At 40.7% G+C, this 13,253-nt stretch overlaps 2 gene segments (V, D, J or C); one reads left to right on the plus strand and one right to left on the minus strand.

The window, feature by feature from the left end:
• Nucleotides 1-1,456: 1,456 nt before the first annotated feature.
• Nucleotides 1,457-2,149, minus strand: LOC128014072 (immunoglobulin lambda constant 7-like). The segment is given in 2 exon segments: nucleotides 1,457-1,986; nucleotides 2,086-2,149. Coding segments are annotated over 2 exon segments (378 nt in total).
• Nucleotides 2,150-4,947: 2,798 nt separating this feature from the next.
• LOC128013784 (immunoglobulin kappa variable 1-8-like) lies at nucleotides 4,948-5,703 on the plus strand. The segment is given in 2 exon segments: nucleotides 4,948-5,200; nucleotides 5,311-5,703. Coding segments are annotated over 2 exon segments (363 nt in total).
• The last annotated feature ends 7,550 nt before the right edge of the window (nucleotides 5,704-13,253 follow it).

Genomic DNA, 13,253 nt, shown 5'->3' on the forward strand with positions numbered 1-13,253 from the left:
AACTCTACCTCACATTCTCTTAAAGGCAACATAACATTCAACGATGTACAATTCTTACATTCTCAACATAAGAAAAACCACAAGAGAAAAAAAAACACTTTTTAATCATTTGTGAAAAGTTTTAACTTTGCATTTATGAATTGAGTTAATTCTCTTTTTCTTTTCTTTTTCTGGTTTATTTATTCTTATTATTTTGTCTATTTGTAATCACTCTGGGTTACACTATGCTGTGGTTCCTGTAGGCTTTGCGTGCGTGCAGGGGTTGGGGGGCCTCTATGTACATTTTGCTTGGGGCCCCCAAATTCCTTCAAACGGCCCTGTCTCTGAGTATTGCACACCTTGTGCTTTTGGGCACTCCAGTGATGTTGCAGCTCTGAAATATGGCAAAACTGGTGGCAAGTGGCATCTTGGCAGCTGTACACTTGACTTTTCTCAGTTCACGGGCAGTTATTTTGCGCCTTGGTTTTTCCACACGCTTCTTGCGACCCTGTTGGCTTTTTTGAATGAAACGCTTGATTGTTCGATGATCACGCTTCAGAAGCTTGGCAATTTTAAGAGTGCTGCATCCCTCTGCAAGATATCTCCCTATTTTTGACTTTTTGGAGCCTGTCAAGTCCTTCTTTTGACCCATTTTGCCAAAGGAAAGGAAGTTGCCTAATAATTATGCACACCTGATATAGGGTGTTGATGTCATTAAACCACACCCCTTCTCATTACTGAGATGCACATCACCTAATATGCTTAATTGGTAGTAGGCTTTCGAGCCTATACAGCTTGGAGTAAGACAACATGCATAAAGAGGATGATGTGGTCAAAATACTCATTTGCCTAATAATTCTGCACACAGTGTATTTAAAGTTTGGAACTTTAGGTTTTCATTTCTGTCATGCTGTGTTTAAGCATTTGTAAGAAAAAAAAAAGGTAAGAAAGATCTATGATTTTGGTATAAGAAATATATGTTATATATATTGGTATATATGTGAAAAGAAAATGTAAGCATTTTAGAAATGTGTTAATTAATGTGTGGAAACAACATGAATTGAGCTCAAGATATGGTCACAACAGACTGATGTTGTGCTAAATGTGTATAGTGTTTTGAAGATGTGACTACAGATTGGAAAAAGGATATTAGCAATTAAAAAAATGTAATAATGAGTTTGTCTGTGTGCTGCTGGACTACAGCACAAGTGAAACTGGTGTGTTTCAGTCCAGATCATGTAACCAATCAAACAGTGACTCTGGGAGTGTGAGCTGAAAATCTCATTTGCATTGTCAGGGTGGAGTGATTGTGATCCTCTCAGAATAGAGCAGCTCTGTCTCCAGAGACCATGTTCAAACCCCAAGAGCTTTATTTGACTAGATTTACTGCTACTGATCGAGCTTCTGAAAAACACCTGGACAAACACTACATGCATCTTCATCTGTTAGTTGAATGATGTTGTCAGACACAAATGGAGTTTGTTGAGAAGCTTTATTGAATGTTGCAGCAAACACAGCAGATTGAAAGATCAGCCAGTGCTTTGACACCAGAGCTCTCTTTCAGTATTGAGTTGTAAATGACTACAGCTGCAGCACTAGACTCATGTGAATCCTGCCTGACACAGGACACTCAGATACGCTCATCTTCAGGAGAGAGCAGCGCTCACTGGAGAAACATCAGCACTGCGAGCGACTAACAGCGACTCTTGTGGAACGAGGCCTCATGAGGAGCTCCATCATGTGTTACTCTGCAGACGTACTGCTCTCCCGCTTCCCAGCGTGCTTTGCTGAGGGTCAGGACACTACTGCGGCTGTAGCGGCCGTCCTGCTCGCTTTCTGTGCTGGTCACAACCCCCTCGGTGACCTCTGAGCCGTCCAGTGTCCAGCTCACCAGCGCCCCCTGTGGAGAGTAAGAGCTGAGCAGGCAGAGCAGTGCGGCTGAGTCTCCAGAGATCTGCAGAGAAGAGGGCGGCAGCAGAGACACTGAGGGCTTCACTGTGGGACCAGCTGCAGGAGACAAACACAACACATTCACAAACACAGAGAAAACACACTGCAGCTCCAGCACTCTTCTGCCCTGCAGCATTCACAGCATTTCAACAGGACTTTCAGCAGCAGACGTGAGGAGTGCAGTCAGAACCATAAACATCTCATCATTCATCTTATTCATTATCCCTTCAAGTGATTAATACACAATATACAAACTAAATACAATCACTACATACATTTAAATGAAACCTCATAAAATGAAATGATGTACATGAATGCTGACACTGTACAAAGACACTGAACGCTTTAATTCCAGTATAGTCTCAAATCTCATCATAAAGTTCTCACATTGTCTTAACTGAACTTAAAATGTTCTTACACTATTAAATATATATTTTTTACACTTTTAAAAATCTTTAAGTGTCAAGCTGCTATTTTATTACTATATCTCACACCAAATGGAAATTATTTCATAATAATAATAATAATAATAATTATTATTATTATTATTATTATAAAAACAATGGATTCAACTTTTCTAAACATTCACATATTTAGTATTTTATATGTTTTTGAAGCATGGTATGTACAAAAGAGATTCAAAATCATTGACTGAACTACAAAAGGTAACTTTATTTACATTTTTATGTTTTCCATGCATAATATCTATAATAAAATATGTACTTTATATGAAGTGTGAACATTAATGAAATTAAATCTGTAAATAAAATGAACTGATAAAACTCAAAGTGAGACACATAATGGAAATGTGTTTTTGACAATATGTGTTTCCTGAGAGTTTAATTTAGTTCTTTTGAGACTTTAAATGTGATGATAAAATAAATAACCAAGACAGTTAAAAGAGAAAAACTTACCAAGCACCAGTTTAGTTCCTCCACCGAATGTGTACCACAGTGATACAATCTAATGAAACACTCGTACAAAAACCTCTATTCCACTCGAGTGAACACACACTCCAGCAGAGAGAGAAACAACACTTCTACACTCTGTCATTTAGTTTAAAAAAATGTTTTTTTTTTAAAGTAAGAGCAAAGTATTTTCAAAATGTTTGTTATTAACTGAAAAATAATTTAGTTATTTTCATAATCAGTTAAAGAGTTTATTAATCTCATATATGATAGACATGATTCACTTTGACTTCAAATCCTGTATGTCTCTATCAATCTCTAGCTGTGTGCTGATTTTGAACTTTCTAAAGAAATATACAGTAATTGATGACCTGTGACCTCTGAGATGACCTTTGACCTCTTCTATGATGAGGATGTTGTGGAGTTTCTCATAAAGGCAATTCTTTTCTTCATATGCAACTCAATCACAATAATTCACAAAAAACCCTGCATCTTCAGACAAAAGAATGGAGACACAATTGTTCATATATACTGTAAATATATACTGTAAAGGCTGTTGTGAATCCCAGGCTCTAATTGGAGCACAAGAACAACAAAACTTCACATAAACAAGATGTAATCTATCACCATACCATTTGTGCCCATTTTTTTCTGAATGGATTCATGCATATAGTCATGTTAATAGTGTTCTATATGAACCTGCATTTATTTTCCCCAGGTATTTGTTTATTTTCTTGAAAATCATATTTTAATATGTGGTAACAATAGTTGCCGGTGAGCAAATATGTTGTATTCACCCCTTCAATGCCAAATTTGAATAGAAGGAGAACATTTGGCATCTAACTCAAAATAACTCCTTTCAACAGATCAATCTTTCTTCATAAACAAATGTATCATGCATAAAATTCAAAGAACATTTGATGTAAACCCCAAAAAATCATCTATCTTATAATCTCTTAGATATGATAAAATGGTGGAACATAGTTCTGAACACAGTGCAGACATTAAGTTGACCCAACAGGGTATTGTTTATAAAAAAGTTAAATGAAAATCAATACATAAAACTAAATAGAATTGATAGAATATTACATCTGTATCATAAAAAAGGTATACCTGAAAGAAACAGTTTAGTTACCAACATTCAGCAAAATATCATATTTTTGCTCAACAGAAGAAAGAAACTCATTGGTTTGCAACTTCAGGTAAACTAAATGATGACACAATTTCCATTTGTGGGTGAACTTCCCCTTACATAAGCAGTGAAGGTACAAGTAGTTTTATAAATTTACATAAACATATTTGCATTCTATTCTTGTGATTTGTGAAAGTCCTTGATATTCATGAAGTTAATGATATTATTTTTAAAATATTTGCTTTTTATACAATTATCATGTGTAGGCTACACCCATGATTGTTTGTTTGTTTGTTTATTTACTTGATATTGAACATGCAGGTATTTTCATTCTAAGAGGTTTGTTAGTTAAAAATAAATACAAATAAATAGAATGAAGAAATTAATGTTTTTTTTTTTTTATGCCCATAGTATTCAGTGTCTGATTGCTATAGGCGATTTCATATAATAATGTTAAAATGTAAAGTCATTTACATTACAATGGAATCATAAGCTACTAGTCCTTGACCAATTAGAATAAAACACACACAAACTGGATAAAGGAGCCTCAATATTTTGCTGTTATAATGTCTACAGCTATTAATCCCATATGTTAGCTCTTTATCTTTCTATTCTTCCTTTTGTGTGACTGACTGAAGTTTGTAAAATGCTGCTGAAATTTAGGGGTAGGAACTTGACAGCTCATGTGACACCTTTTTTATTTCTTAAAATCCTTTATTTGGTTGTTTGCTTGCATGTCATTGAGAAATAAAACATGGATAACAATCTAGAAAAATACTTACAAAATTAACTATGACAACTATAAACTGCGTCAACTATAGTTGCCGGTGGGCTTAAAATTGGTTATCAGAACGTTTTCTGTCCATTTTATAATGTCAGGCCTACACAAGGATTCATAATAGACGTACAGTCAGTCTTGATACTTTATGAACAGACTCATGTTTCTTGCTCTTATTACATCGGTGGCAGCTCATCTAATGGAATATGTAATGATATATTCTGTGACTCTAGTATATTAGTCTTGTATCAGCTCAGTCTGTTGTGAATCCTGCCCACTTCTTTGCATGGTCAGCACATGCTTCAGTGCTCTGAGAGTGTTTATAGAGCTGTGAGTTTAACACTTCATGACTGAGAGCAGAACAGAACACAATCTTCATCATCACACAAGACACAACAACAACAATGAACAACATCATCATCCTCATCTGGACCATTGCAGCTTTTATTCATGGTAGAATTATCATTTGTGACAATAATATTATGCTGTTTCTGTTTTATAGGATTTTAATATGCCAATATTATGCTATGAGTGAAATTTACATGTGTATTGTTTTTCTTCAGAATCCAGAGGAATCACTGTGACCCAGCCTAAAGTTAAAACTGTCCAGCTCGGTCAAACAGCTACAATAGAGTGTAATCTGGATGTAGGACTATCCTCTAATGATTTAGCTTGGTATCAGCAGAAACCTGGAGAAGCTCCTAAACTCCTCATATATGGCATACAATACCTCCAGTCAGGAACTCCATCTAGATTCAGTGGCAGTGGATCTAGAAAAGGAAAATATTTCACTCTGACCATCAGTGGAGTCCAGACTGAAGATACAGGAGATTATTACTGTCAGAGTTACCACAGTGGTTATGTGTTCACACAGTGATAAAGAGTCGTACAAAAACCTCCGTCAGTCAGAGTCACAGTGACTGCACTGATACAGCTGAGAGACACTGCAGCTGATGATGGAGGATGTGATTAAACACATTTACTTTATTTATTATTTACTTACTTTTGGTTCTTTGGAGATATAAAAAGTTATTGATGTGTCATTATAGGGTCTTCAAATCAGTATGGACCATGTAATAGCACACTTGAGGAGAAACAGTATGTAAAAAACATATTTGTTCATATATAATTTATTTTCATTATTATGGTATGTTTTGACATTTTCCAATAACTTAAAACATGCATTGATAATATTACAATTTGGTTACTACATCTTAGTCATTTGCCATATCACAAGAAGGTAACACAAATCCAGTATTTTTTTTTTTCTTTCTTCTGGTTTTAGTATTTGGTATTTTTGAACTCAAACACACAAACCACTATTGGACACATGTTTCAATGTAGGACTGAAAAGCGTTCCTTCTGGCACTATTGGTGGTTTTCTCGATGTACAGTATTGTTCAAAATAATAGCAGTACAATGTGACTAACCAGAATAATCAAGGTTTTTCGTATATTTTTTTATTGCTACGTGGCAAACAAGTTACCAGTATGTTCAGTAGATTCTCAGAAAACAAATGAGACCCAGCATTCATGATATGCACGCTCTTAAGGCTGTGCAATTGGGCAATTAGTTGAATTAGTTGAAAGGGGTGTGTTCAAAAAAATAGCAGTGTGGCATTCAATCACTGAGGTCATCAATTTTGTGAAGAAACAGGTGTGAATCAGGTGGCCCCTATTTAAGGATGAAGCCAACAATTGTTGAACATGCATTTGAAAGCTGAGGAAAATGGGTCGTTCAAGACATTGTTCAGAAGAACAGCGTACTTTGATTAAAAAGTTGATTAGAGAGGGGAAAACCTATAAAGAGGTGCAAAAAATGATAGGCTGTTCAGCTAAAATGATCTCCAATGCCTTAAAATGGAGAGCAAAACCAGAGAGACGTGGAAGAAAACGGAAGACAACCATCAAAATGGATAGAAGAATAACCAGAATGGCAAAGGCTCAGCCAATGATCACCTCCAGGATGATCAAAGACAGTCTGGAGTTACCTGTAAGTACTGTGACAGTTAGAAGACGTCTGTGTGAAGCTAATCTATTTTCAAGAATCCCCCGCAAAGTCCCTCTGTTAAAAAAAAGGCATGTGCAGAAGAGGTTACAATTTGCCAAAGAACACATCAACTGGCTTAAAGAGAAATGGAGGAACATTTTGTGGACTGATGAGAGTAAAATTGTTCTTTTTGGGTCCAAGGGCCACAGGCAGTTTGTGAGACGACCCCCAAACTCTGAATTCAAGCCACAGTACACAGTGAAGACAGTGAAGCATGGAGGTGCAAGCATCATGATATGGGCATGTTTCTCCTACTATGGTGTTGGGCCTATTTATCGCATACCAGGGATCATGGATCAGTTTGCATATGTTAAAATACTTGAAGAGGTCATGTTGCCCTATGCTGAAGAGGACATGCCCTTGAAATGGTTATTTCAACAAGACAATGACCCAAAACACACTAGTAAACGGGCAAAGTCTTGGTTCCAAACCAACAAAATTAATGTTATGGAGTGGCCAGCCCAATCTCCAGACCTTAATCCAATTGAGAACTTGTGGGGTGATATCAAAAATGCTGTTTCTGAAGCAAAACCAAGAAATGTGAATGAATTGTGGAATGTTGTTAAAGAATCATGGAGTGGAATAACAGCTGAGAGGTGCCACAAGTTGGTTGACTCCATGCCACACAGATGTCAAGCAGTTTTAAAAAACTGTGGTCATACAACTAAATATTAGTTTAGTGATTCACAGGATTGCTAAATCCCAGAAAAAAAAAAATGTTTGTACAAAATAGTTTTGAGTTTGTACAGTCAAAGGTAGACACTGCTATTTTTTTGAACACACCCCTTTCAACTAATTGCCCAATTGCACAGCCTTAAGAGCGTGCATATCATGAATGCTGGGTCTTGTTTGTTTTCTGACAATCTACTGAACATACTGGTAACTTGTTTGCCACGTAGCAATAAAAAATATACTAAAAACCTTGATTATTCTGGTTAGTCACATTGTACTGCTATTATTTTGAACAATACTGTACCTGTACATTGATGGAGTAAGAGGCTCTTTGAGGATTTTCCAACTCAACTGACTCATTTCAGAGAATAAAGAGTCAAACAGTCAAACTCATATTTGAGTGATTGTGTTCCTCTCAGAATAGAGCAGCTCCATCAGCAGATGTTCAGCGTCCTCACAGGAGCTTCATGATACAGCTGTGTAAAAGCACACACGCACTCTTTTCTGCTGTTGTTGGTGAAAGCAGAGCAGATGTCAGATGAGAGAGAGTAAAGCTCAGTGTGGAGAATGATTGGAGTCTCTCATGTGCTGTTGGTCTCGATGTGAGACATCAGTGAGAATCCAGAGGAGAGAATGAGTGGATCTGCTCTGAACAATGATCTCTCCTCATTTCTGTTTTTTTTGTTTTGTTTTGTTAACAACTGTTTATTGAAATTTTATTGAGAGTTCCATTGAGAAAATGTCTAACAAATATACCACCCAGGTTCGTCTGTCCATTACCAACTTTTTCGCTGCAGTGAGAGCAGCTAACAGTCATATTTGTTGGACGGACAAGGTGAGGTCCCAAAAGTCATTCATGAAAAAATGTGGAGTCAAACATATCTCAGTACCCAACAAATAAGAAAGGTCCTGTGAGAGCTGAGACCAAAAAGGAGAGAGAGAGACAAAAAATAATGCAAAAATGTGCCTAAAGATCCTTGCGAACAGAGATTGCACTTAGGAGATGATGACAGATTCATATGAAAATGTTTCATTGGAGTCAAGTAAACACTATGCAACAATTTCCAATGAAGATTATAGTCATTGTAACTGATTATATTGAGTTTTGATATTCTGGAAGGATTGTAAACCACTATCTTCATAGATATCTCTATGAAGATATCTAGATAAAAGAGTGTTTACTTTATGATGAGTCCATTGTAGACAATGAAATGGAGTATTGCCTGAGAAAAGATTATTATTGTGGAAATTGGTGAATGCTTGTGCCAAATTGTAACTAGTTGTAAATGTTTTTCAACATCCCTCCATGTGGAGAGGAGATGGGTTACAATGGGACCAAACCTAGATTTACACTGCCTAAGCGGAACCCCCGAAAAAACAAGACGTTTCTATTTATATAGATAAACAATAGATTCATCAATTGCTTTCCAAGATACAGAAGCATCAGGGTCAAACCAAACTGATAAAGGGCGGAGGGAAAAGGCTTGAGCATACAGTCTAAAATTAGGGGAAGATGAACCATTAGTTAAATTTATAATATGATATAACCTGCGTAAGTTAGTCAGTTTAAAACGAGGACGTTTCCAATTCCATATATATCGTGAAACAAATGCATCAAGTTTGTTCCAGTAGCCAACTGGTGGAGCGTGAGGAATCATAGAAGAGAAGAAATGAATACGTGGGAGAACATTCGTTTTAATCACAGATATATGAGCCTGAAGAGAAGTAGGAAGACGAGACCAATTATCTAAATCTGAGGATATTTTGGCTAGAATACTATTATAGTTTTTAGATATAATTTATTGCAGGGAAGAAAAAACATCTATCTCCAAGTACTTAAAGTTTAGAACCACTGGAATAGGTACAGACTGTCACACCTGGACTCATTTAGTGTGTTCTTGCCCGTGACCCAGTTTCTGTCTTTCCTTGTTTTGGTTTGATTAGTTCCCAGGTGTGTCTATTCTCTTCCTCATGTGTGTTAATTTAGTGATTCCATCCACCTGTGTTTCCCCATTATCTTTTGCACATAAGCCTTGTCTTTTCAGTTCTGTTTTGTCGGGTCTCCTCACTTCATTTGCTACTAACGTGTGCCTACCTCTGTGCTCCATGTTGGATATCTCCTGTGTTGGATATAATAAAAGCCTTATTTCGTTTATCCTCGGCTCCGTGTTCCTTCAGGCAGCGTAAAACCGTGACAGAAGACCCGACCATAAAAAAGAAAGTTTAAAACTGCGTCTTTCCCTCCGTTTTGCTTTCGTTTTTTCTCAGTCTTTTTGTTTTGTAGTGTTTGATGGATCCCCTCTCTAGCCCCGGATTCCTCCTCCTCATGCTGGAGCAGGAAGGACGCTCTCTCGAGGACCACACCAGACGGTTTCTGCTATTAGCGAATGCCACCAGCTACCCGGACGACGCGCTCTGCACCTTCTACAACACCAGCCTGAACTCCAAGTGCATACATACGTGGAGTGGACTCTGGCGAGAAATGGCTCATCTTTCACCGTCAGCCCCATAGAGGATCTCGCCAGTCCCACTCCCTACCCAGAGACCAGCCAGCCACCAACTCGCTACACGGAGCCAGAGCCCACCGCAGCCGCAGAGCCCGAGCAATCCATTGACAGGGAACAGGATCTCGAGAGCGCGACTGACCAGGTGTGTGAGCCGGCCACACCGTGCATCGTGGGAGTCCTCGTGGAGATCGAGGGCGTGGAGGAAAGCCCTGCCCACACTCCTGCGACTGAGGGTGAGCTGTATGCAGTCTCTGAAGATCATATGGAGCAAGTTCTGGATCTGATGGACTGGTCTATGGAGGTAATCCCTAATTTGCCTGTTTCCCCGCTGGGTCCGTCCAGCCCTGATTCCCCTGTATACCCTCTCAGTCTCCCACTCCTACCTCCTCCAGTCATTTCCTCTGCTCCATTTCCGCTGGTTCCGCCCAGCCCTGAGTTTTCTGTTTCTCCGCTGGTTCCGCCCAGCCCTGAGTTTCCTGTGTCTCCGCTGGTTCCGCCCAGCCCTGAGTTTCCTGTGTCTCCGTTGGTTCCGCCCAGCCCTGAGTTTCCTGTGTCTCCGCTGGTTCCGCCCAGCCCTGAGTTTCCTGTGTCTCCGCTGGTTCCGCCCAGCTCTGAATCTCCTGTGTCTCCGCTGGTTCCGCCCAGCTCTGAATCTCCTGTGTCTCCGCTGGTTCCGCCCAGCTCTGAATCTTCTGTGTCTCCGCTGGTTCCGCCCAGCTCTGAATCTTCTGTGTCTCCGCTGGTTCCGCCCAGCTCTGAATTTTCTGTGTCTCCGCTGGTTCCGCCCAGCCATGATTTTTCTGTTCCACCACTGGTTCCGCCCAGCCCTGAATCATCTGTGTCTCCGCTGGTTCCACCCAGCCCTGAATCTTCTGTGTCTCCTGTATTCCCTCCCAGCCTCCCTCTCCCGCCTCCTCCCAAACCTGCTGGTCCCTCTACTCCTCTTTCGCTGGTTCCGTCCAGTCCTGATCCTCCTGTCCCTCCTCTCTCCTCCTCCTAGACCAGCCAGTTCCTCGCCATCCCTGCTGGTGCCAGTCAGTCCCGCAGCTCACCCTCAGTCCGCGCCATCGGGGCGCGATGGTTCGCCGCTGGACTGCCAGTCTCCAGCTCCGCCTTGGCGCGTTAAGGCCCTGTCTCCGCCTCCAGCCTCCGAGCCCTGGACTCCTCCTCGGTCCTTCGACCCAGCGGCTCCGCCTTGGCTCTTAGCTCCCTCGTCTCCACCGTGGCCTGTCATCCCACCTGCTCCACCGGGCTCCCTCGTCCCTCCGGCTCCACCTTGGTCAGTCGTCGACCATCCGCCACCTCGGGACTCCACTCCTCTGGTTCCACCTCGTCACTCCATCCCTCCGGCTCTGTCAGGCTCCTCCTTCCCTCCGGTTCCACCTCCATCCTCGGTCAATCCGGCTCCACAGCGGTCTGCCAGGACCCCGCCTCCACCCTGGTCGCCTGAGCCTTCAGCTCCACCTAGGCCCTCCGGATCCTCGTCGTCACCCTGGCTCTGCGGCTGTGCTGCTCCATCTTGGGCTCCTCACCCACCGGTGCAGTCTCCGCCTGTCGGCCCCCTGGTGTCGTCGACCCTTCCTTCACCATGGCTCCTCCTGCCGTCGACTCCACCTTGGATCTCCGTCCTGGCTGGTCTCTGGTGGACCATCTGGCTCCTCCTGCTCCTGTCTCCTCCCTGGCTCCTCCTTCTGTGGTCTCTGTCTGCTGGCCCCCTCCTGGGAGTCCGTCCTCCACCGGAACCTCCTCCCAAGTTCCCACCCACGCCTCCCCCTGTTGTTTCTACGGTGCGAGGACGCACCTACCGGGAGGGGGGAGTACTGTCACACCTGGACTCATTTAGTGTGTTCTTGCCCGTGACCCAGTTTCTGTCTTTCCGTGTTTTGGTTTGATTAGTTCCCAGGTGTGTCTATTCTCTTCCTCATGTGTGTTAATTTAGTGATTCCATCCACCTGTGTTTCCCCATTATCTTTTGCACATAAGCCTTGTCTTTTCAGTTCTGTTTTGTCGGGTCTCCTCACTTCATTTGCTACTAACGTGTGCCTACCTCTGTGCTCCATGTTGGATATCTCCTGTGTTGGATATAATAAAAGCCTTATTTCGTTTATCCTCGGCTCCGTGTTCCTTCAGGCAGCGTAAAACTGTGACACAGACAGCGAAATGGGATCAAATTTAGAATTGAGGGGAAGTAGACATGACTTAATCCAATTAATTTTAAATCCAGAGAGAAATCCAAAATGGTCAAATAAATGCAATACATGGGGAACAGAATGTTATGGGTTCTCCAAAAACAATAAGATATCATCAGCGAATAAAGAAATATGTTTATATTTATGGAAGAAATAGTTTCATATTGTCGGACCGCTTGAGCTAAGGGTTCCAAGGATAAGGCCAATAAAAGAGGAGAAAGTGGGCAACCCTGACGAGTCCCTCGATGTATAATGGGTTAGAACCGACAGAACCTGTGAGAACAGAGGCTGCTGGATTGGTGTACAGAACATTTATCATGTTTATGAAACTCGATCCTAGACCCAGATGCTGTAGATCCACCCATAAATAGTTCCATTCTAGCTGGTCGAAAGCTTTCATTGCATCTAGAGATAATACTGGACAAGGGGAAGATGAACTATTAGTTACATTTATAATATGATATAACCTGCGTAAGTTATCAGAAGCTGAACAAGATTTAATGAACCCCGTTTGATCATGATGAACTAGCCTGTTTATAAATTAGACGACGAGATTAGCATATCATTTAACATCAGTCCCCATCAAAGAGAGTGGTCGGTAACTAGAACAGGAAGTCGGATCTTTATCTTTTTTTAACAAGAGAGATATAAGAGCTATATTAATAGATGGGTGAAACGAGCCTTGTGTAACTGAGTAATTAATAATCTAAATAAATATCATATCTAACATGACAGGGCCTAAATCCGACCAAAACGTAGTATACAATTTGACTGGAATACCATCTAAACCTGGGGATTTCTCCTTGTTCATAGATCGAATTGCTGACTCCAGCTCTTGAAGGGTAATCGCTTCAGCCAGGTAATCAGAGTCCGAATGTGACAGCCTAGGTAAATAAAGGTTGTAAAGAAAAGATACAAAAGAGTCAGGGTCACCAACAGCAGAAGAAGTATAGAGGTTAGAGTAAAAGGATATATTGTATATAGGTATATTGTCTGAGAAACAAAGTTGATTGACTCTAGCCAGATTCTGAAGCTGTGATTCCAGTTCAACTATCTTTTTATGTCTGTTTTTATGAAGGAAAGAGGCAT

This window comes from Carassius gibelio, chromosome B25, assembly GCF_023724105.1.
Source record: "Carassius gibelio isolate Cgi1373 ecotype wild population from Czech Republic chromosome B25, carGib1.2-hapl.c, whole genome shotgun sequence".
NCBI classification, from domain to species: Eukaryota; Metazoa; Chordata; class Actinopteri; order Cypriniformes; family Cyprinidae; genus Carassius; species Carassius gibelio.